General features: G+C 41.2%; 1 protein-coding gene across 4 annotated transcripts in view; it reads left to right on the forward strand.

Annotated features, from left to right (window-relative positions):
* Positions 1-22509, forward strand: part of arhgef39 (Rho guanine nucleotide exchange factor (GEF) 39) — a 136315-nt gene that overhangs the window by 46997 nt on the left and 66809 nt on the right. For all 4 annotated transcript variants that reach the window (XM_084346459.1, XM_084346461.1, XM_084346462.1 and 1 more), the window contains exon 5: positions 19040-19158. In XM_084346459.1, the coding sequence (XP_084202585.1) occupies positions 19040-19158 (119 nt within the window). The remainder of the gene's footprint in view (positions 1-19039; positions 19159-22509) is intronic.

Consider the following 22509-nt stretch of genomic DNA (forward strand, 5'->3'; position numbering starts at 1 on the left):
TGGAAAAGAGACATCCTCAGCCCTGGCTTTGTTGGCGAACAGCTGCAGCTTTTTTCTTCATTGCAGTGATTTTATCAAGCTCCTCAAGAAAAGACAAGGTGACTCTCTGTAGTCCTGTGTTGAGTTCATTCAGATGTGAGAATATGTCCAATTGATAGGCAAATTTTGCCAGCCATTGTGGGTCATATAACAGCATAGACAGAGTAGCAGTATAGCCTTTGTTAGCACATTGACTCACCATAGCCATCCAACTTCTGTATACAACAGAAATTGCACATGTTCACTGCCCATTTTGTGGTGGAGAACACTTCCAGACACAAGTTCAGTTTTAGTAGCACTTCCCACAGCTAATGTGGCTATGGTCTATGGTACGCTGAATTAGTATTAGTATTTAGTAGTACTTAGTACTTAGTATTTAGTATTAAGGGACAATCAAGAGAAATGATCTGAGTGTTGAAAATTGTTTGCTGGTGATTGAATAACCGGGGTGTTAATTAGATGGGATAATGTTTGTTGGTGATCATCATCTTTGTTGAACTGATACTGCAACGCAAGCTCAGAAAGGAACTCCTCATGGTGCTTGGGTTTCGTTGTTGTAAAATTAATTTAATTTTTTTCTATGAAAAAAATCTAGTGGTTGATCTTTGAGGTGTACATGTTTTGTAAGCAGAAGGTTTCATTATTATTGTTGAAAAAGTGAGGCACTCAAAAACGGACTTTCAACAATTCAGAACGAAAAAGATCCCTAAACTGAAGAGCAACAGGGGCGGCACCTTTCTCCAGACCCGAGCAGCACTCATCCCATCCTGAGAGGGTTTCACGCTGTTGTCGCTCAGACCTTCAAAGCACACAACACATTGTGGCCTCTGCCCCTCTTGCCCTGTGATGCTAAATCCCAGATTGAGTTAGCTAATCTGGTAATGTCTTCTCACTTTCTTGCTAGAAGTGGTCTTCTTGGTGCCTGTGGCCCAACTGCCAACTACGACTCCTCTTATTAAAGATTTTGACCATTTTTTGACCTTGTGGCTATTTCAAAATTCCACTGATTCTGCTTTTTATCAACAACTTAGGAGTTTGAATATCACTGTGTGCACTTTGAGAATAATATACAGCTTTGAGTTTACAATGTTAACATAAGCCTATATAGGCTATAGTCAATAGTCAATCCATTGCTGTCCATCTTATATAAGTCCAAAGTTGTAACCATGACTAAGAGACTAGATAATCACTATCCTTTTTTTTTTCAAATATGGGCCCTGTGAGGAATACCATCTTGCCAATATTGTCTGTCTGGTTGAGGTTGCTGCTGAAAAGTTGGAGTTTTGTATCAAGTTTTTACTTTTCTGAACTGCAATTCATAAATACTGTTGCCTGTTAGCATTCATCAAATGACAAATTTGATAAAGCATATCGTATTGTATCATAACGGATAACATAGTATTTCTGTCCAACGTTTGTCAGACACAGATTCACAGACCACAGCACTGGAAGTGGCTGACAAACACAGACGAGGAGACAACTGGACTGGAAGCTAGCACATCAACCTAACGTTACTGTTACATGAGACGATAAGTTTACTTGACAGCTGTTCCTGTAAGTCTTTCTCATGGTATGTTTTATCTTCTTATTGCCAGAAGGATAGTTCCACGTTATTTAACTTGTAAACATTGACACACACTTTGATACGAGGTGTAGGCGGTATAACTTGTGGGGCCTCAGACCAGAGAGAGAGAGAGAGAGAGAGAGAGAGAGAGAGAGAACATACAGCAAGGGGAGGGGGCCCTAATGTTAGAACTGAAGAAGCCTCTTGGATGGGAGGTGAATCGTCTTCAAGAAACTGAAACAAGTCTAGTTGCCTACGATACAGTGCTGACAAATTAGCTTTCAATTTCTATCATCGAATTCAAAAGCAGTATCAGCGTTACGTTGTGCTGATGTGCTGCGGTAAGCATCTTGCATCATTTCCAGTTGCTGTGTGAGTGTTACTGGTAGTTTACGTTGGACCTGCTAATCCCCACTAATTTTGCTGCTTTGTGCATTTGTGCTTTTTCCTCATACTATGCCTCCTTTGGTCAGTCACCCAGCAGGTAACTTAGTCAGATTTAAACTGTCTTTTCAGTCAAACAGTCTTTTCAACTCTGAATCTGAAAGTTTAAATCTGCAAGGCGAAAATCTAATATCACCTTAGGAGGGGGCAACTATACGAAATTTTCTTAAGAGCAGCTTGAAGAGGACACCAAATGTAGTGGTGGAACTCAAACACTCAAACACCCTGTCAGCTAAGAAAAACTACATTAATACCGCAAACACTGCTAGTTGTGTTTACAGTGACAAACTGGGGAGGCAAATCACATTTCTCCCGTCCCCTCCGGGATTTACGCCTATCTGATTTGCCAAACAAGCTATTCATTTTTGTGACCCCTATTACCCACTGGGTGACCATTTACATCACCTGGGTGTTAGCTAGCAGCTAGCTAACTGTCATTAAATCATTCTCCCATTTATTCATTCTTGATTATTCTTTCTTTCTAAAATGAATTTGCATTAAAAATGTTACAACATCTCAAAATAACTTCAATTTATGGCGAACTTTTATGAATCCTGTCAAATCTATCATTGATATCTCTGAGGGAATATGTAAACTGTCTTTGGTTGACAGTCGTTGCGTCACAGTGCCCCTCGTGTTCAGGCCTGGAGCCAGGATGAAGAAACCGGTTCATATGGAATACCTACTATCTTTTATCAACATGGATCTTCCAAATGTTGAAAAATTTCATTGATTGATGTCTACTCAATTATTCCCAACAAATGACTGTGTTGGCTGTAACGTCACTGTGCAATGCTCATGTGAGGCAGCATTATTTAAAAATTATCCTTACTCCATGTTCAGCATCACTTGCTTTAGTGATAACATTTAACCTACCCAGTGCTTGTTGTTACAATCGTTGAGCTGACATATTCAGGTAAGTGTAAAGTTCCTCGTTTTTATGCTGAATGCTTTACTCATGTGTGAATTAGTCTGGATATGAAGCATCAGTAGCAGGGGAAAAAATACAACTTTAGTCTCTAAAGACTACCAGACTACGGAGTAGCTCCATTCCCCAGGCCGTGAGACTCCTGAACTCATCCTCAGCACTACATCGAGGACATTTTAGACTCCTCTTTTAATATCCCGACTGGTTTTAACTGCACTTTTTAACCTGACGAGGACTCGTACCCTTCTGTCCCCAGGATTTTATAATAATCGACCTGACAGAAGTCAGGCTGCATTCAGCACATCCAGTTGTGTTTGTTTGTCTTTAGCCTATCCGCTAACCTGTCGCCCTCACTCAAAAATGCACAGAGATGACAATACACTGCTGCTCAAAGCAAATAAAAAGATTGCTGACCTGAAGGAAGACATCAGATGGCTCTCCGAAGAGCTTCACAAGAAGGACTCCCTACTATCCAGCTTTATGGACCTGGCGAGTGAACAGTCCAAAAAGTTGGCCTCCCTCAGCTCAGCGCTCCAGGATACGGTTGCGTGGGACCCCGTCACCTGCCCGCAGCCCTCCTTCTGCTCAACCCCCGGCATCGGTCTAACCTGGGCCGAGGTGGTGGTCCATGACCGCAAGAAGGGCTCGGGCGAGTTCCCCTCTCCTCCTCCTCTGAGTCTCTCAAATCGCTTTTCCATCTTGGCCGGCGATAACCCGGCCCATCCGTCTGACTCCACTGCGCCTCCTCCTCCTCAGCTGGGTGAAGACACATCCAAGCCGCCTGCCATCCACACCACGTCATCCCCACGGGCAGCTAACTTTGCCACCGACCCCCGAGCAGCTACAAATCCCACCGATGGGACAATCCAGCGGCCCTCCTCGCGATCCGCAACCTCCGCCGCTCAGGTGGACTTCCTCAACTGGACCTGGCGGGGGATCCTCCTGCTGGTTCAGCTACCACTGGCTCCCGTCCCTCGCCCACCGGTTCTCGTCACATGGACAGCGCACCATCCAGCCGGGATCCATCTGGCACAAAGCTGGCGGCTCGTACCCCTGTTCCGCCTCCTTGCGCTGACTGGCTTCCCCAGCTGGACCTGGCTGATGCAGATCCATCTCCTTCGCCGTCTCCCCCCTGCTCCCTCTTCTCTCCTACCACTTTGATTGTGGGTGACAGCATTACCAGGTACATACGCTTTTTCAATGCCATCACACACTGCTTGCCTGGAGCCACAGTCCCAGTCATCCTGGATAAAATACCTGGGCTGCTGAACTCACTCCCATCTTCTGTTAACCGGATTATAATCCACGTAGGTTCGCGGGCAGTCAAATCAAATCAAATCAAATCAAATTTTATTTGTATAGCCCAAATTCACAAATCACAGTTTGCCTCAGAGGGCTTCACAATCTGTACAGAGACGACACCCTCTGTCCTTCGACCCTCGATTCAAGTGAAGAAAAACTTGCCCCAAAAAAAGGCCCTTTTAACAGGGGAAAAAAATGCGGAAGAAACCTCAGGGTCAGAGTTGACAAAAAAAGGATTTTAAACACCTTTTTAGCCTTCTAAAAAGCTGGGGGAAGTCTGTTTTCATCAGCGGCCCCCTGCCCTTGTCATCCCGCAGTGCAGAGCGCTTCAGTAGACTCCTCAGCCTCAACTCCTGGCTCAGTCTGACCTGCAGAGCCACCAATTTGTGTTTCATTGACAATTTTAATCGGTTTTGGAACCGTCCCTCCCTTTACAGTCATGACGGCGTCCACCCTAACAGGCTGGGCTGCTCAATATTGAAGGTTAATTTACAATACCATGTACAGAATGCAATTCAGCCTACTCCTCGTGACTGACTGTTTACACAACACACCCTCACACCTGAATCTTTCTCTATGGTCCCCAAGAACGCCCACAGTTCCATTTCAGTGAATAGCTCCCCCTGCGGCCTCATCAACATTGGCAGCCAGCTTTTTTCCATGATGCCTCCCTGTTGCCACAGTCTCAGCTCCCTCCACTAGACATAAGGGGGGCTCTCCCTCACCCCGAATATTATTTTGATAGGACTGCAAATCTGTCCTCCGACCACCGACCGATCACTTGGCGTAGACAGAGATCACAAACTCCCAACAGGCGTTTACTGACTATTCCCCTACAGTCATCTGTTAGGCACCCTGGCCTGTCACAATCAGTCCAGATAGCCTTGCTCAACACCCGCTCCGTTGCTAATAAATCGCTCACCCTCAATGAACTCTTCACCAGACAGTCCCTGGATTTTATGTTTCTTACTGAAACTTGGCAACGTGAGGGTGAATTTGTCCACCTGAATGAGCTCTGTCCTGTCGGCTGCTCAGTTACTGGTGCACCTCGCTTGGCAAGCCGTGGAGGTGGGCTCGCTGCTGTATATCGCGACATACTGTATACTTGTGCAGAGAAATAAATTTAGTTAACCACTCCTCCTTTGAGTCACAGATGATGAAGATTGGTTCAACTAATGTATTTTATTGTGTTTTAATTTACCGCCCCCCTTTACAGAGTTTTTAGCCTCCATAATTAAGTTGGAGAAGGTTTTAATCATTGGCGATTTTAACCTTCACATTGATAAGGTCAGCTGCAACATGGCTGCCGACCTCTTGGCCATAACTGACTCTTTCAACTTCACCTAGCATGTCTCTGGACCTACACACACCAAGGGCCACACCCTGGACCTTGTCTTCTCCCTTGGTTTAAGCATTGCTAATGTGTGTGTAGAGGATGTGTGTGTTAGCGATCACAGTTGTGTTTTCTTTTACCTCGCCTTTCCCTTGGATCCTCCTCCTCCGAAAACGAGGGCAGAAAGCCGGTTTATAAATGAGGATGCTGTTCGGAAGTTTTCTGTTTTGTTCGATCCATACTCCCTGGTGGGATACAGTGATGCAGATGCTTTAATAGGGGCTTTTAACAGCCATTGCTTGGACATTATAGACAAAGTAGCACCTTTGAAATTAAGCCATGTCTCACATAAAAATCATTGTCCGTGGATTGATGAACCTATTAAGAATCTCCAGAGAAACTGTCGAAAGGTAGAGCGCCTATGGAAATCAACAAAACTTGAAGTTCACAGGATTCACCTGAAGGAATTGAGAGCCTCCTTAAATGAAATCCTAAGAAATGCCAGAACCCAATACTTCTCTCAGCTAATATCTTTGAATAAGAAAAAACCCAAAATCCTGTTTGACACCATACACTCCATAGTGTCCCCTACCACCCCTCAAATTCCTGCGTTTTCCCAAGCAGACAGTAATGCACTCCTCACTTTCTTTGTTGAAAAGATCAGAGATATCAGGGGAAACACCCTACCACCATCTTGTTATGGGTCTGCCTGTGTGTTGTCACCCCCTCACACTTGGTCCTCATTTAACCCTGTGACATTACATGATGTCTCTACCCTACTTGATAAAATGAAACCCTCCTCCTGTCCTACAGATGTCCTCCCTACAGAGCTGTTCAAAAAGTCTTTTAAGTCTATTGGCCATTGTATTGTTGATGTGTTTAATTTATCTATTTTAACTGAAGTTGTTCCCTGTTTCTTTAAACATGCTGTTATCAAACCAATATTGAAAAAACCCAGTTTGGATCCATCACATCCTGAAAATTATAGGCCAATTTCTAAACTCCCCTTTGTGTCAAAAATCTTAGAAAACTCACTGTACATTTAGAAAACCATGAGATCTTCGATAAATTCCAGTCTGGATTGCGTAAATGGCGTTCTACTGAAACTGCACTACTAAAGTTTCAGTTTCATTTCACAGTCACATTTTGTTGTCAGCCGACTCAGGGAAATACACTGTCCCGGTTTTACTAGACCTGTCATCTGCCTTTGATACTGTTGATCATAATACTCTGATCAAAAGAGTCCATGATCTGGTTGGGATGTCTGGTTCAGTTTTACAGTGGTTCTCATCATATCTGTCAGGTAGAACCTTTAGTGTTTGTGCGAACCAGATTATGTCTGATACCACTGAACTCTCATGTAGGGTTCCCCAGGGCTCGGTCTTGGGACCAATCTTATTCCTCTTGTACATACTCCCACTAGGAACAATAATCAGGTCTTATAACAATGTATGATACCATTTTTATGCTGTCTTCCTTAAAGCTCTGGTCTACGATCTGAGAAAGATTTGAAACCCCCCCCACACACACACCCCCCTCCCCTCTGTGCTCCTTAATCCCTCCCCTCCGAGCTCGTATCGCTCTCCCCTCGGAGCCCCCCGCGACACACCCCCTCCAGCAACAAGCACCAAGTAACGATGTCGGATTCACAGGTAAAGTTATTGCAATGCACGGTGAAACTAACGTAATTCTTGTAGGTCATTACATTGTCCACAGCTAAGCTCCACAGCCAAGCTAGCATAAACGTCATTAGCATGTTACAGCTACGTTACGTTACAGCTAGGTAATGAGTTACTATTTATCAACAGCTAAGTTAGCCACTTCTAAAAGTTATTGAGGGCCAAGAGACTAACAGATGCTGCCGTCAGCTTTAATCACAACGATTGCTTCCACATTGTGGCTGAAAATAAACCTACATGATCCTCGGACCAGCTGTGTCCCAGCTGTTGTCTGAGTAGCACCAGACCGCGACACAAACGTGCCCGTAAACCGTAATCTCTTGGTTATGACAGATAAGACACACAAATACACACATCGTAACGCCTATATGATAATCCATCATATTGATTTAGCAAAGGCTTCGTTGAAAACAAATGGACAAGACCGGGAGGAGGGTTAGCAAAACAGTTGAGTATTGACCGGGCAAGAGGTTGTTATGGAGAAATAAATCCGGACAAATAAAATAAAAATCCGGAAATAAATCCGAAACCCCTCCACTTCGCTTTGCGTTGGGGTTTCATTCATTTATCTTACTTGCATTACTTGCTGCTTCATTTAGCTGCCACGAGCAAATAAATAGGCTGGTTTGGTGTAAACATGATAACAATGTTAGGTTGTTGTTAGCTTACAATGCTAGCATAGAGCCTAACGTCTCCGTCGAACAAGTAAACAAGTGTTGACAACACTGCAGAGACAGAAATTGTCTCGACGCTGTCTAATAACACAGAAACAAACTAACGGCAGCTTTCACAGTCATAAGCCAGCATCGGCATGAAAGTTATCTGTGTCACAACATCCACAATAAAGACGAAAGATTACCTGTTCAACAGAAACTCGCTGTATCAGCATCACTGTTCAAATGATGACCCGATGTTTATTTGGGTTTGAGCCCTCTTTATTTCACATCTCCGCTTTGTGTCTTTTCAGTGACAGACTTTCTTTCTTTGACTCTGTCGGTGAGGCAAGCAGCGGCAGCTGAACTGCTCAGGGCAAAACAAACCTCTAGTCCGCTTGTAGTTTCAAATGCGGAAGTGGGTCGGGACCAGACGTGAGCAGGAGCAGGAGAGTGAGCGAGGAGATTGGATCGGAAAATTGATCCAATAGGAGCCATCAGGACCGGATGGCTCCTATTGGACAATTTCTTTTCAGTTTTGCAGGCGCTAGAGAGAATGGATTTATTTGGTTCCTTTTACTCTTCACATTGTGTAGGTCGTACTATTGGACCATAACCACCATCTAAATAATGTTAATAATAATGACAAATCTTTCAAATCGTAGACCATAGCTTTAACTGACTGCCTGATCAACATCAAAAAATGGTTAAACGACAACTACCTGAAGCTTAATTCTGATAAAACAGAAACGTTGATTATTGGGCCGGATGACAAAATCCCTCAGATCACGCAGTACATTGGTGATGTTTTAGGCTCATCTGTTCAGTCAAGTCTGAGAAACTTGGGTGTCATCTTTGATTCTGCAATGTCGTTAGAGCAGCACTCCAGACAATTAATCAGAACCTGCTTTTTCCACCCGAGGAACATTGCAAAATTGAGTGATATGGTGTCAAAGGCTGAACTTGAGATGGTTATTCGTGCTTTTATTTCTTCTTGTCTAGACTACTGTAACAGCCTTTTTACCTGCCTAAACAAGAAAGAGCTTAACCGTCTCCAGACTGTACAGAATGCAGCTGCACAGCTTTTAACTCACACTCACAAAAGAGCACACATCACCCCTGTTTTAGCTTCCCTGCATTGGTTACCAGTCCATTTTAGAATCAATTTTAAAATTTTGGTGCTTACTTTTAGAGCCCTTCATGGTCAAGCACCCCCTTACATCTCTGACCTGATTAAACTTCATGTACCTGCCCGTACTATGAGGTTGTCAGGTCAGAGATTGTTGGTGGTCCCTCACACCTCCAAATTTGTGGACTCTTTAAGGAAACAGCTGAAAACTTTTTTATTTAAGCAGGCTTTTATTTAATGTCTTAAATTGTTCTATTCATTGTATTTTTATGTTTTTACTGTTGTATTATATTTTATTGTGAAGCACTTTGTGATTTTTATCTGTGAAAAGTGCTATATAAATAAACTTTACTTACTTAAAGTTAAAAGACGAGTCCTCACCACTCAGTTCCTATGCTTACTCACTATTACTCGCAGGTGTGTTAATTGACCAGCAGATGAAGCGTCCATAGCACAAAATAATATAATGTCAGATAAAACGCAGCCCTCTCTACACTACTCCTTTTCCTTCTCTTTTTTTGTTTTATTGTTGTTTTATTCTAGAAATCTCTCTGATAGTGCTGTAGCTAAATTTAAGGAACTTATTCCATTGGCTTTTAATTCAGTGTCATGCCCCAATATTACATAAGGCTCTTAAGATAACCCTAGTCCATCCCAGATTAATCATCTTGTTGATAGTGTTGCAGACTCTCTGCTAAAGACACTTGACTCTATTGCCCCTCTAAAGAAGAGAGCAAAAAAGCCTAGGAAACTAGCTTCATGGCACAACCCCCAAACTTGCATATTACGGCAGAATATTTAATTGCCATTAAGGGACCTACATTGATCTGGTTTAAGTCCTATTTATCAGATTGATTTCACCTTGCACAGGTTAACAATTAATCCTCACTGCATACCAAAGTTATTCACAGATTTCTACAAGGTTCTTTGCTCGAACCAATACTATTCACTATATGCTATATGCTATCCTTTTGTAAAGACCATTCCATTAATTTAAATTGTTATGCAGATGATACACAAATCCACTTATCAATTAAGCCAGATGACACTAATCAGTTAGTTAAACTGCAGGCATGTCTTAAGGACATAAAAACTTGGATGACCAGCAAATTTCTGCTACTGAACTCAGACAAAACAGTTATTGCGCTGGGCCCTAAACATCTTAGAGACACATTATCTAATGATATAGCTACTCTGGATGGCGTTACTCGCTATACCGTAATGTATCTGGGGGTTATCTTTGATCAAGTTTGTCCTTTAACTCCCACACTAAACAGATTTTAAGGACTGCCTTCTTTCACCTATGGAACAGTGCAGAAATCAGAAACATTCTGTCTAAAAGAAATGCAAAAAAATGAGTCCAAAGCGATTCACAGTAATTCATACATTCATGGCCGTAGCTGCCACGCAAGGTGCCGACCAGCACATCAGGAGCAGTTTTGGGGTTCAATATCTTGCCCAAGGACACTTCGACATGCAGACCAGGGGAATCAAACCAGCAGCCTTCCGATAACAAGACGCTGGCTCTTCCGATGACAAGACGCTGGCTCTACCCCTGAGCCACAGCCGTCCCTTTTATCAGGCTTTCCCACTAAGCTCCCCCACTTAGTCTATGAAGTAGAGTTGTTCCAATTCCGATACCAGTATTGGAAATGCTGCTGATACTGCCGAAAATGCAGGTATTGGCATCGATGAGTATGTCAGTCTATGCACCAATCCGATACCACGTAATTTAGAAATGGGACCCTGCTACTTCCCAGTTACCTCTGTTAGCTCTGCTTACACAAAATGCAGGTATCGGTATCGGCGAGTATGTGAGTCTGTGCACTAATCCAATACCACTTAATTAGCTCTGTTAGCTCTGCTTAACGTTACACACAGGAAATCAATTCTTCTTTGCTGCTCTAAAAGCCAACACAGGAAGTTGCACTGTGCTGCCCCTGGCAACTACTGATTTTAGAGCACCAAAGAAGAAGTTGATTTAATGAGTCAGACGGAGCTAGCAACATGTCAGCTATTTGGCAAAATGTTACTCTGGATAACCCAACCAGTAAAGTGGCGACATGTTCAGTATGCATGGCTGTAATTTCGACAGGTGGCACGAGTGTTGCCAATTTCAACACAAGCAATATTATAAAGCATTTGAAGACACATCACACGAAAGAGCTTGATGAAACTGCACTCCCCAAATGAGACAATGAGGGAACACATTTCATGTAGGCTGAAAGACTTGCATCTGCTTTACTACTGACATTCGGATTTCCGACGTGTGCCCCGTGTCTTTGCTGAGTTTGCACAATGGGTGGACACAGTATCGCCGTCAACATTTGCCCTTCAAAGTGCAGTGCTGTAAGCAAACAAGTTCTGTGAGTACGTTTTAACGGAGCCTGCACAGGCCCTTACCTATGCTGCCATAGGCTTGGATTGCCTGGGGACTCCCCATGATGCACTGAGCTCCTGTTTTCCTCTCTATCTGAACACATTCATGTACCATGAATGCATGTTACTAACTTGGTATCTTCCTCCTTTCAACCAAAATGGTCTAGGCACATGGCCGTACACCATTGAGTCTGGTTCTGCTCTGAGGTTTCTGCCTGTTAAAAGACAGTTTTTTCTCGCCAGTGTCGCTATGTGCTTGCTTATGGGGGAAATGTTGGGTTGGGTAAATAAATTGTAAAGTATGGTCTAGACCTGCGAGTTTTGATGGATTGGTTGATTGATCCCCACCATATACATTTTTAGCATTGTATGTGGATTTGCACTTTACTGGTAAAAAAAAACGTGTGATGATGAAGAAAAATTTAGCTATCAGAATCAGACATCGGAAACTTGGTTTATAAAGCTCTCTAATTCTATAGGTTTAACCACTGAATGTTGCTGTGAATTAGGGCAGAGCTCTCCCCAGGTCTATTTAAATACAGCTGTTATGTTTATGATGATTATTGACAAAAATGACAAGATAAGGCTTTTTGTCATCCAAATGTTGACACATTACTACATGCTGACATTATTACATGCTGACATTATTTGCTATATTTAATGACATCTACAGCCTCCCACCCTCTCCACCTCCTCATACCTGCTGGCGGTCTAGCATAATGAGCAACAACAAGATGGTTTTTGGCTTTGTTAGACTGAGTACACATCTAGAAAGTGACATGAGATTCAGGGATCTTCACTCATTGTGATATATCCATCATCATTTCTACGAGCTGCATGCCGATAGTATTAGCAAGTAAAACAGGTAGGCAACTAAATCCAAATGCTGAGCATGAGACAAATGTACTCACACCATTAACATCTTATGTTCCTGTTGATTAGTTGCTAGTCAGTGTCCTACCGTTATAAAATACAAGGTGCAGTACACAGAGTATAGTCAGGGTTGAGTTCAGTGTGTGCACATTTTACTTCAACATTTTTGTGGTCAAAGACAACGTGCATTCAGAATAAGAATAAGGAAAAGCTCAGGGTTTTCCATGGATTTTTCTTGAGACAACAGTGGCAAAGGCTTGAGAATGTGTGAGGCATGAATAGTGTACGGTAGAGTGTCATGGATTAAGTGAAAGAAATCATGCTTTGACAGACGAAAGTGTCCATAGGGATTTAAATTTTATACCAAGATGGAACAAAAAGCTGAAAAATAAAGGTTGTGACAAATGTTTGTTTTAAATTAACCTTTAGGCTAACACTGGCAGATTTATAGTGATAGTGTATATTATGTGCATTGTCTCTGAAAATAAATACAATTGAAACTGACAAAAAGGAATCAACATGAAACTCAAAAAACTCTAGCAAGATCCTTCCAGTCAAGTGGGTCTTGGGGTGGTCTATCCACAGCTACCCTGCAGCACACATCTAGGTGGATATCTTTCAATTTGCTCCTCAGTGGGATCGTCACCTATAGGAAAAGCTCCCTGGCCAAGGGAGAAACCAGCCACAGCATTGTCTCCTCAAGAGTTTTGGGCTGTAAAAATAACCTGAATAACCAATTTAAATTCATAAAACATATTGATCTTAGAACTGATTATTGTCTTTCAATTTATACAAACCTTGAGATCAGAGAGCTTGATTCTTTCCTGGAATATATCCCAGTCCATCAGGAGAACCTCCTTCTTCAGCCTTGTAAAAGACTTTGCCAAAGAGCTGATTTGGTCACACCCATGGCTTTGACCTGTGCTCTCCAGAATGGTCTGGGGATTCAGCACTCTAAAAATCTCCCAGGCTACCCATCTGTGGGAATCTGCTTTCCAGGTTTTCAACCAGCAGGGCTAGGAAGCCTACATAACCTGTAATGAATATTATTAATTTACTTGAAAGGAAGGTTTAATCTCATTCACAATTTTTTGTTCATAAATTAACATACATTGGCTTCAAACCTGTCCCAAACACCATCTTGGAAGTAGCCAGGGATCTCTTCTGACAAAGGCTTCAGACCAGTGTCTGATCCAAGCCAGTTCATCCACCTCTCCATGACCACATGCTGGGTCATTTTGTTTTGAGGGGAGGAGATGAGTACTGATACCTTTTAACAAAGAACAAATGTTTACTGACAATGATCATAAATCATATAAGATTGATGTACAGATAGCCTAGGTTTATCAATTACCTTGTGTTCCACCTCAGCAAAAAACATGTTTCTTTTCTGAAAAACCTGAAACTGTCTGTGCAGCAGTGGCATCATTAGGCCCCCCTAAAATATTCTTAAGTCCCCCTAAATAATTTGGTGTTTTTGTTAAAAAAAAAAAAAGTTTTACAAAAAAGTGCCGACAAATTCAATATAAAGTAGCCAGAATATGAGTTTAAATAAATAATCATATAACCTGTCATTATTCACTTAAAAATGATCATAAATCTGTCAGTTTCCCTTCACTTCATAGTGTAAGGTAGAGAGAGCCCCTTCAGTGCGTCGTTATCCAATCCATTCCACTCATATAGAGAACGCCCACATCACTGAAAATCCAGTCCATGTTTTCCCTGCGACCTTGCAGCCGTGCCTGCAGCCTGTGTGTACCTTGAAGCACACAGAGCCGACTAGAACCGCATGAGGAGGAGAACTTGAATGAAGTAGATATAAGAAAGTCCCATGTAATTAATGAACCAAGTGCTCCCTGTTTGACAAATAAAAACCTAGCTTGCACACTATAGACAATCTCTGCGCACGTCTCACCTTTGTTGTTTCGCAGTTAAAAGTTACATTCCATAGAACGCTGCTACTTAGCTAGCTAGTTGGTCTGATATGCATTGTGAAGGCCCTGGTTGTTTATAGAGTTAAGTGCACACTCTTTTTACCATATACTATCTTTGGGGTGACTTCCTTCCGGAGCATCAGCTGTTTCTCACTTTACACATGGATGCACACCCTGAAACAGGAGCTGAGCTCATTCAGGTATGATTATCATCAGTGGATGATAATAATGAAACACTAATAATAATCACTCCACCACCCCTATTGACCTGTAGTAGTCAGGGCAGAGGAGCACAGGGAGTGAGAGGGGAGAGACCTCAACTGGAGAGGTGAGTCTAAAGGATTTCACAAGATGGAGTCATTTGTGATGCAGACAGTCTTGGAATTTTATTGAACTCAATATGAATATGAAATGTGAAACATTTCAGTCAAGGTGCACCATGTAGGACTTATTTAACTTGAGCTTTTATTGAGGAGAGTAATGATTAGAAAGTGGAGAAAGCCAAGATATATATATAAAAGCCAAATTAGCCTGACCCAAGTTTCAAGAGTATCTTAATATTACTTTAATATAAATTTAATTAATAAATTGATATTACTTTACGCGCTTCAGCATCTGAGTCACAACAGAGTGATAGACCGATTTGCCACCCTTAAAAACAGACGGCATTCTTTGATGCTTCCACCCACCAAGTAACTCGCAATTGTAGCCATGTTATTTAAAAATGGTGTACCTTGCTTACTTTTGTTGTTAATGCTTTAAACATACTGTTACTGTGCAAATCTGTGTTTGTTCTTGTACTGTATTATAAACTGAAACTGAAATAATAATAATAAATAATTTCTCAGTCTTTGTTAGCTGTTTGCAAAATGTTGTGCTTGCGTGTTACGTTCGCTCACATCCTGTGCATCTCATGGGGGCTAAGCCTCCCCTGTCCTTAAAGTGTAGTGCTGTGCAGTTTTGCGTGCACGACCTGCATTAGGCACAGAGTTGGTGGGAAGAATTCATGTTTAAAAAATCTGTAGAGCCCCTCAGCTGTTGGCAGGGGGCATGTCTTGCAGTTTCTTCCCGACCCCTGGTTTGCCACCTAATGGTAAATAAGTTACTATTGAATTTCCACATTCTTAATCACCACTGATGCCATCTTTATAATAACACGACAGAAACAAAAACACACTAATCATGACAGAAGAACCATCACTTGCAAAAGAAGAAGTGTCCATAGGTAGTTTCTTTTCTGCTGTGACCTGAAGGATGGCCTCTGTCAGTGTCCACATCCTCTGCCTTCACATCTCTCAAACAGAGGGCTGCAGATATTACCACAGTACCTCCTTTTTCATCAAATCCAATGTATCGTAAGTAGGGGTGTCACGATTCTCCAAATCCTCGATTCGATAAAATTTTCGATTCTAAGGTCATGGTTCGACTCGATTCTCGATTTTTACATTTATTTTTTTTAAAGCACAGGTTGCTATGCCATTTTTAGACTAGACTTTTATGCAATATAATATCTGACCTTTGTTCGCAATGTACCCTACTACATTGTCAATTTTAAAACATTTATTAACAACATAATGTAACAATAACTTATATCTTCAGTCAATTGGAAACTTAAACAAAATAACCTGCCATCTAGTTTCTCTTGTGTAACTGCAGTCTTCTTCACAGAAGATGACATTCAAGTTCACAACAAAACAAACAAAAAAATAAAACAGCCATGTCCACAACGCGAACGTTGTCAACATAACTAACTGGAAATCCAAAATACTTCCACACCGGCGACTTCAGTGAAAGAGGAGGGGGTTCAAGTTCTGTCGATGGATCTCCTGCATCTGCAGTTGCCATTTTTGTAAGAGTGGCTTAGCCCCTTTCAGGAATAGGGCAGCGCGTGAGGTGTGTGTGCATAAGTTGGGTAAGATGTGAGTCGGCGAGCGAGAGTGAGGGAGCGTGCGTACGTGCGGAAAGTGAATGAATGGGAGAGGAAGGAGAAGCGAAAGGAGTAGCAGTAGTAGCGACAGCAACAAGGTGTACAATATAGGCTGCAGTTTGGCTGTGAACAAAGGCGACAGCTCCTCAAGATAGCTCCTGAAGAAGCTCCCTGGTATTATTTTCCGACCAGCTGAACACGTGAAAGGGGGTTCACCCCGAAGGTAAACATAAACTTCGGCCCTGGAGGAAATCATCTCCCTCGTGCTTCCCGACCACGGTCCGGAAGCCGAACAGGAATGGTGTAACACCATGCTATCGTTTGACTGGCTGTAGCTAATAGCTACTGGCTTAGCTAGTAGCTAAGTTAGAGGAGGTTGACTAGCAGCACTTCAACACGTGTTTTTTTCCCCCTTGGCAAGCCGACCGGACGTGACGTGGTGGCTTGGCAGCATCGACAATTCCATTCTTTAATTCGAAGTTCGAGAGTGTGACTTAATTTCGGTCGATTTCGATTTTAAATCGAAATGACAAGTAGATATTTTCAGCCAAAGAATTTGCAAACAGCAGCCACAAATGGAATTAAAGCTGCAAGCAGCGATGAACAGGCTCTCGCAGTCCGCGTGGGTCGCGGCCTGCTGCTGTCGCTACATGCTGCTGTCGGGGCATGCTGCTGTCGGGGCCTGGTCATGCAACAATTTCCGTTGAGGAATCAAAAGTGAAGGCAGTCAAGCTGTTGTTTAGTCATTTAGCAATAAAAGCGCCCCCTATTGGCCGATTTGCACCAAATTTTTCACAAACCATCATCGAGCCATGGAACACAATTAAAAAACACATAAGTGTTAATGAGACTGTATTTCATCAAGATATGCAAGACTGTCTGTTTGAGCACAATGTGCAGGAAATTGTTGTTTTATATCCGGGGCGTTCTTTGGACTATCACAATTCTTCTAATACGTTTTTGTCAGGAGGGTCCACAGATGCTGTGTGCAAAGTTTCACGCAAATGGGAGAAATTGCCTCGGAGGAGTTCTAAAAAGTAGGTTTGTGACATTTCGCGAATTAGCGAATGGAAATTTTCCTCCAAAGTGGGCGTGGCCTACAACACAATTTAGCTGAATGCAGGGAACACATAGATATAAGGTTTAAAACTGTGCAACATATTATGTGGGAGTTAGAGCCAAAAACGGTTTTGTGTTGATAATAGCACCACCTGTTGGTATTTTTTGGTGTGTGAGTTACAGGGGCCAGTCTATACCACCCTATCAATTTCATATCCATAAATGTTATGGTGTGGGCACAGTGCCAAATTATAAATTAGACTGCCACCAGAGTGCCACCTAGTGTCGGATCGGTAAAACCTTCAACTGATGTCCTCAGGAGGGCATTGACAATAACTCTACCAAGTTTCGTGTTAATCCGATCAATCGATGTGGAGATATAAAATACTTCAATTTAAAGAGCGCCACCTAGTGGTCTTCGGCCAAAATTTTGCACAGAGCGTTAGGGGCTCATGTGGAAGTAGTATCCTGAGTTTCATGTCATTCGGACAAACCAATGTGGAGATATGCAACACTTCCTGTTTTGAGCTAAATCTGCAGGAAGTTGTTATTTAATAACTTAAATAACTTAATTTAACTTAAAGTTGAGTATTGTTTGGAATATCAAAATTGTTTTAATAACTTATTGTCAGGAGGGTCCACAGATGCTGTGTGCAAAGTTTCGTGGAAATTGGTGAAATTGCGTGGGAAGAGTTCGAAAAAGTAGGTTTGCGAGATTTCGTGAGGTAGCGAAAAAAAACGGTAGGCGGATATGGGCGTGGCCTATATCAGGAGTTTCAGCACAATTCACTGAAGGCGTGGATATAAGGTTTTTGAATGTGCGACAAAGTATGTGGGAGTTATAAGCCAAAACGCACTTTCCTTGATTACAGCGCCACCTAGTGATGGAAATTCACAACGACAACAGATTAAAACATTTTTCGGCAGATGTGACATATATTCCAAGTTTGGTGAGTTTTGGGGTATGTTCAGGCAGTGAAAAATGCGATCATTTAATAGGGTCCTTGCAGGTTCCCTGCTCGGGCCCTAATAAAGAATCCTTACAAAAACAATAGGGACCTCACAGGTTTAACTGTTTTGTCACAGCAATGTCAGTTGTCTCATCTACCATAAGTCCCCAAGCTGGGGACTTGGAGACGTCTGCCACATATTGGTCTTCCTGCATAGTTCCAATGTTCTCTAGCATTTCAGCAATAATCCTTGCACCTGTATATGATGTGTTATTACCCACCTACAGTAACAGCAAAATTAAGCACATAACAGCAGTAAATTATTGTCCTGTACCTGTTCTAAACTACACAAGCCTATTTTAATCTACTCTTTTTTTCATAGGCTGACTACCCAAGTATAACTCACATTCAGTGCATCAAAGAAGAAGCAACCTATCCTCTTGAATGAGTGGCACATAGCGGGTGTGATGTGGCCACTTTTTCTTGGCACACTCATAGATTAGTTGGAAGCATTCTTCCAGGGCTGTCTGCTTAGACAGCTGGAGCTTGGACAGCTGTTCTTCCTGACTAAAAGGATGAATACATTAACACTGAACTGACAGTTTTCCAGAATATAATAACTCCTCTTCATTTATGTTTTTGTCATTATGTTATCTGCTCTGAGATTGCCCTCTTTCCTTACAGAATCTTGGTGCGTCTCAGACCTCTGATGACAGACAACATTATCCAGTCTATATATCTTACTAGGCTGCTTTATAAAATTAACATGATGTGAGGGGTTGTGTCTTGTAAATGTGCCTTTGTAGCTCTAAAAATAATTGTATAATGATTTGTGTGTTGATCTAGATCCATCTTAAGAAAAACAAGGCCTTCAGACGTTTTAAGAAACTACAAGAAGCCCGACGAGAGTTCAACAACCATAAGCTCGAGGACCTGCTTCAACTTCCGATTCAGCGGATTGATCAGTAAGTTTTTTGCCTTCTATTTAAATGAAAAATTTAAATCTCTTTCTCTGGTCTACAAAACTCATAACTTACATGTTAATATGAGTTAATTCCCCTGTACAATACTACCTTAAGTTGGTTAACAGTAGCACATGAGTAACATTTTCTACCACCAGTGATGAGACCTTGGGTTCTTAATAGATGCACATCAGGCTTCGTTAACCCGTGCTTGATGTTGCTGTAGCAACTGTAAGGGTAGGACAACATGGGCAAAATCTTTTATTACAGTTAATGCAATTTTGTATCATGGTAATGATTATATCACAAAACAGTAAGTATTCTGTAAATTCAAATAAGAAATGGTTCAGAAAAACCATAACAATCCACATACCTCCATCTCAGCTGATTTCCTATTCTCAAATAAAATCAGAAAAAGAAGATTTTTTTTTAATAAAATGTGGTCCTATAGAATGTGGGAAAAAAATGATATCAAAGGATTTTCTGAAATGAAATTGAAATGATAGAAACCTGCTCGGAAATGTGTTACGTCATTCATCCCAATGTATTGTTTATTTTAGATCATTATCAGTGAATATTGTGATATTCATAACTTCTGTATTCACTATCAATTACCATGACATGTAGAAATTAGATAGTGTTGTGGGCTGGACATGGTGGTGAACACAGACAAAGAGAGTCAAAGTAGCACATTTTTAAGAGGAATCATTTTAACGGCAACCACCGGAAAAAAAGATTCCATTAATTTGAAAAATGCTAATAATTTCTCTGTACTTAGTACTTTTGTCCTGGGATAGGGTTTGTCCAGCATCTGTTGCTCTCCCTGAGGTTTCCTCCATTTTTACCTTGTTCCGAGGCTTTTTTTGGGAAGTTTGTCCTTATCTGAATCAGGGGTCTAAGGGTTTAAATCGAGGGTGTCATATGCTGTAAGCCTCTTGAGGCAAATTTTTGATTTTTGACACTGGGCTTTAAAAACAAAATTGACTTCACTTGACAGTGACAGCAAACTACATCAACAGCAAACAACAACAGATCAGAAACAGGGAGTCTTGCTAAATGTATGTAAAGCGAGATTAATTTAGGCCTCAGCCACTATTTGAGAATTTTTGGTAAACATGCTCTTGTCAACAATATGAAGTTCCCCTTGCCAGCAGCTTATTACGGAAATATTTTTTTGAGCTTTGAATGGCCTTTATGAAGCATGTGTCAGTGCCATATACGTTTCCAGTTGCAGCATTATGATTAATATGGAAGAGAAATAAGTAGAACCAAATTATATTCTACCTCAGATGATATAATACTGCCATCAAGTCCATCTAGTCTACCTTTTTTAATCTATTCAGAATTTTCATTGTTATTTCTGTCCCCTTCCACACAATCTCTACACTATCACTGTAATTTTCTCCACCTACTGTATGTACATTCAGTACAAAGCAGTACATGCAGGGAAATCTTAAAGGCATTCCCCAAAAGACAGGAAAGGAAGAGAGCATCCCATCACTTTCTTGCAGTGTGAGAGTATAAGTTTGTTAGCTTTCATTTTATTTGATTACCAGAAAATGATTAATGTACTGGTTCAATTGTCCATGTAGTTGATGCTCAAGTTACTTAATATTTAGAGGTGTCACGATTCTCCAAATCCTCGATTCAATTAAATTTTCGATTCTAAGGTCACGGTTCGATTCAATTCTCGATTTTTACATTTATTTTTTTAAAGCACAGGTTGCTATGCCATTTTTATCTGACCTTTGTTAGCAATGTACCACACTACATTGTCAAATTTAAAACATTTATTAACATCATAATGTAACAATAACTTATATCTTCAGTCAATTGGAAACTTAAACAAAATGACTTGCCATCTAGTTTCTCTTTTGTAACTGCAGTCTTCTTCACAGAAGATGACATTCAAGTTCACAACAAAACAAACAAAAAAATAAAACAAACAATCTCCCCTGTGCTTCCCGACCACGGTCCGGGAGCCGAACAGGAATGGTGTAACACCATGCTATCGTTTGACTGGCTGTAGCTAATAGCTACTGGCTTAGCTAGTAGCTAAGTTAGAGGAGGTTGACGAGCAGCACTTCAATACGTGTGTGTTTTTTTCCCCTTGGCAAGCCGACTGGTCGTGACATGGTGGCGTGGCAGCATCGACGATTCCATTTTTTAATTCAAAGTTCGAGATTGTGACTTATTTTCGGTCGATTTCGATTTAAAATCGAAATCATGACACCCTTACTTAATATACTTCAATTTTTTACTCAGTTTAGATATAACATCAAACTCTAAGTGTTAGTGGAGGTGTTAGTGGTGTTCATCCATTAAGAGCACTGATTCAGATGGGTCACAGATGTCATGCATGAGTTCTGTTTCTGCTGTTTTCACCAGTCTCTGTGACAGATATAATTATTATTTCATGTTTCCGGGTAAGACTCTCCAGAAACTGTCAAAATCACTTTTGTTAAGCACCAGTGTTGTATTTGGTTGTTTTGTAAGTTCATACGGTCTTGATCTTGCTTGTTAATTAGTGGAACAACAGGGAGAAATTGGCTGAAACGTACTTCCCAATGCAGCAAATATCATGATGTTGGTTTATCAAGCTGTTTGCTTGTATTTTAATTAGGCCCTTCTCATCTTATCATCTCTCCAGCTGTACAGTCAAGCACTCAAAATGTCACATCCATCCATCATACAAAGACGGGGATGTCTCTGAGATGAGCTGACCCTTCACCTTAACATCTGAGACTGTATATCTCATTTATGTTCACTTTCTCTTCTACTACAACATTGCCTTCTGTTTTTTTTTCTTGCTGTTCCTATGCTTCTCAGATAATGTAGAACTAGAATGCAGTTTTCCAATCTTTGGAAAATGATAGGACTTCACTAATTCACTCTTATGTCTCCCAATATGATATATCAACACAGGGTATCGCCACTAGCAAGTGCTCGCTTTTTCACAAATTATGTATCTGTTTACCTCATTGGAACTGATGGAACTTCTTTTATGTAAGGTATGCTTGTATGTAGCGATGGGTATTGGTAGGAATGTATTGATACTACTGCAGTTATTGATACTTTTATTTTCGGTTTGGTTCTTTATTGATACTGCTATTGGTTCTTTTCCCATTGCGAAATACTACAGATACTACAAATGAAAAAAAAAAAGCTCTGAATGTAATAATACTAAAAGGTATGTGAAAAGTATGAAAAAATAGCTCACTTAAAAAACAAAAAACAAATAAGGAATAATATAAACATAAATGCAATGAATATCAACACTTTCACATTTTTTCTTCGGAAAAACTTATCAAAATAGTAAAAATATGTGAATGTTGAATGTTTTTCAAGTGCATA

The sequence above is a fragment of the Pagrus pagrus genome (genome assembly GCF_965226575.1).
Source record: "Pagrus pagrus genome assembly, chromosome: 23".
NCBI classification, from domain to species: Eukaryota; Metazoa; Chordata; class Actinopteri; order Spariformes; family Sparidae; genus Pagrus; species Pagrus pagrus.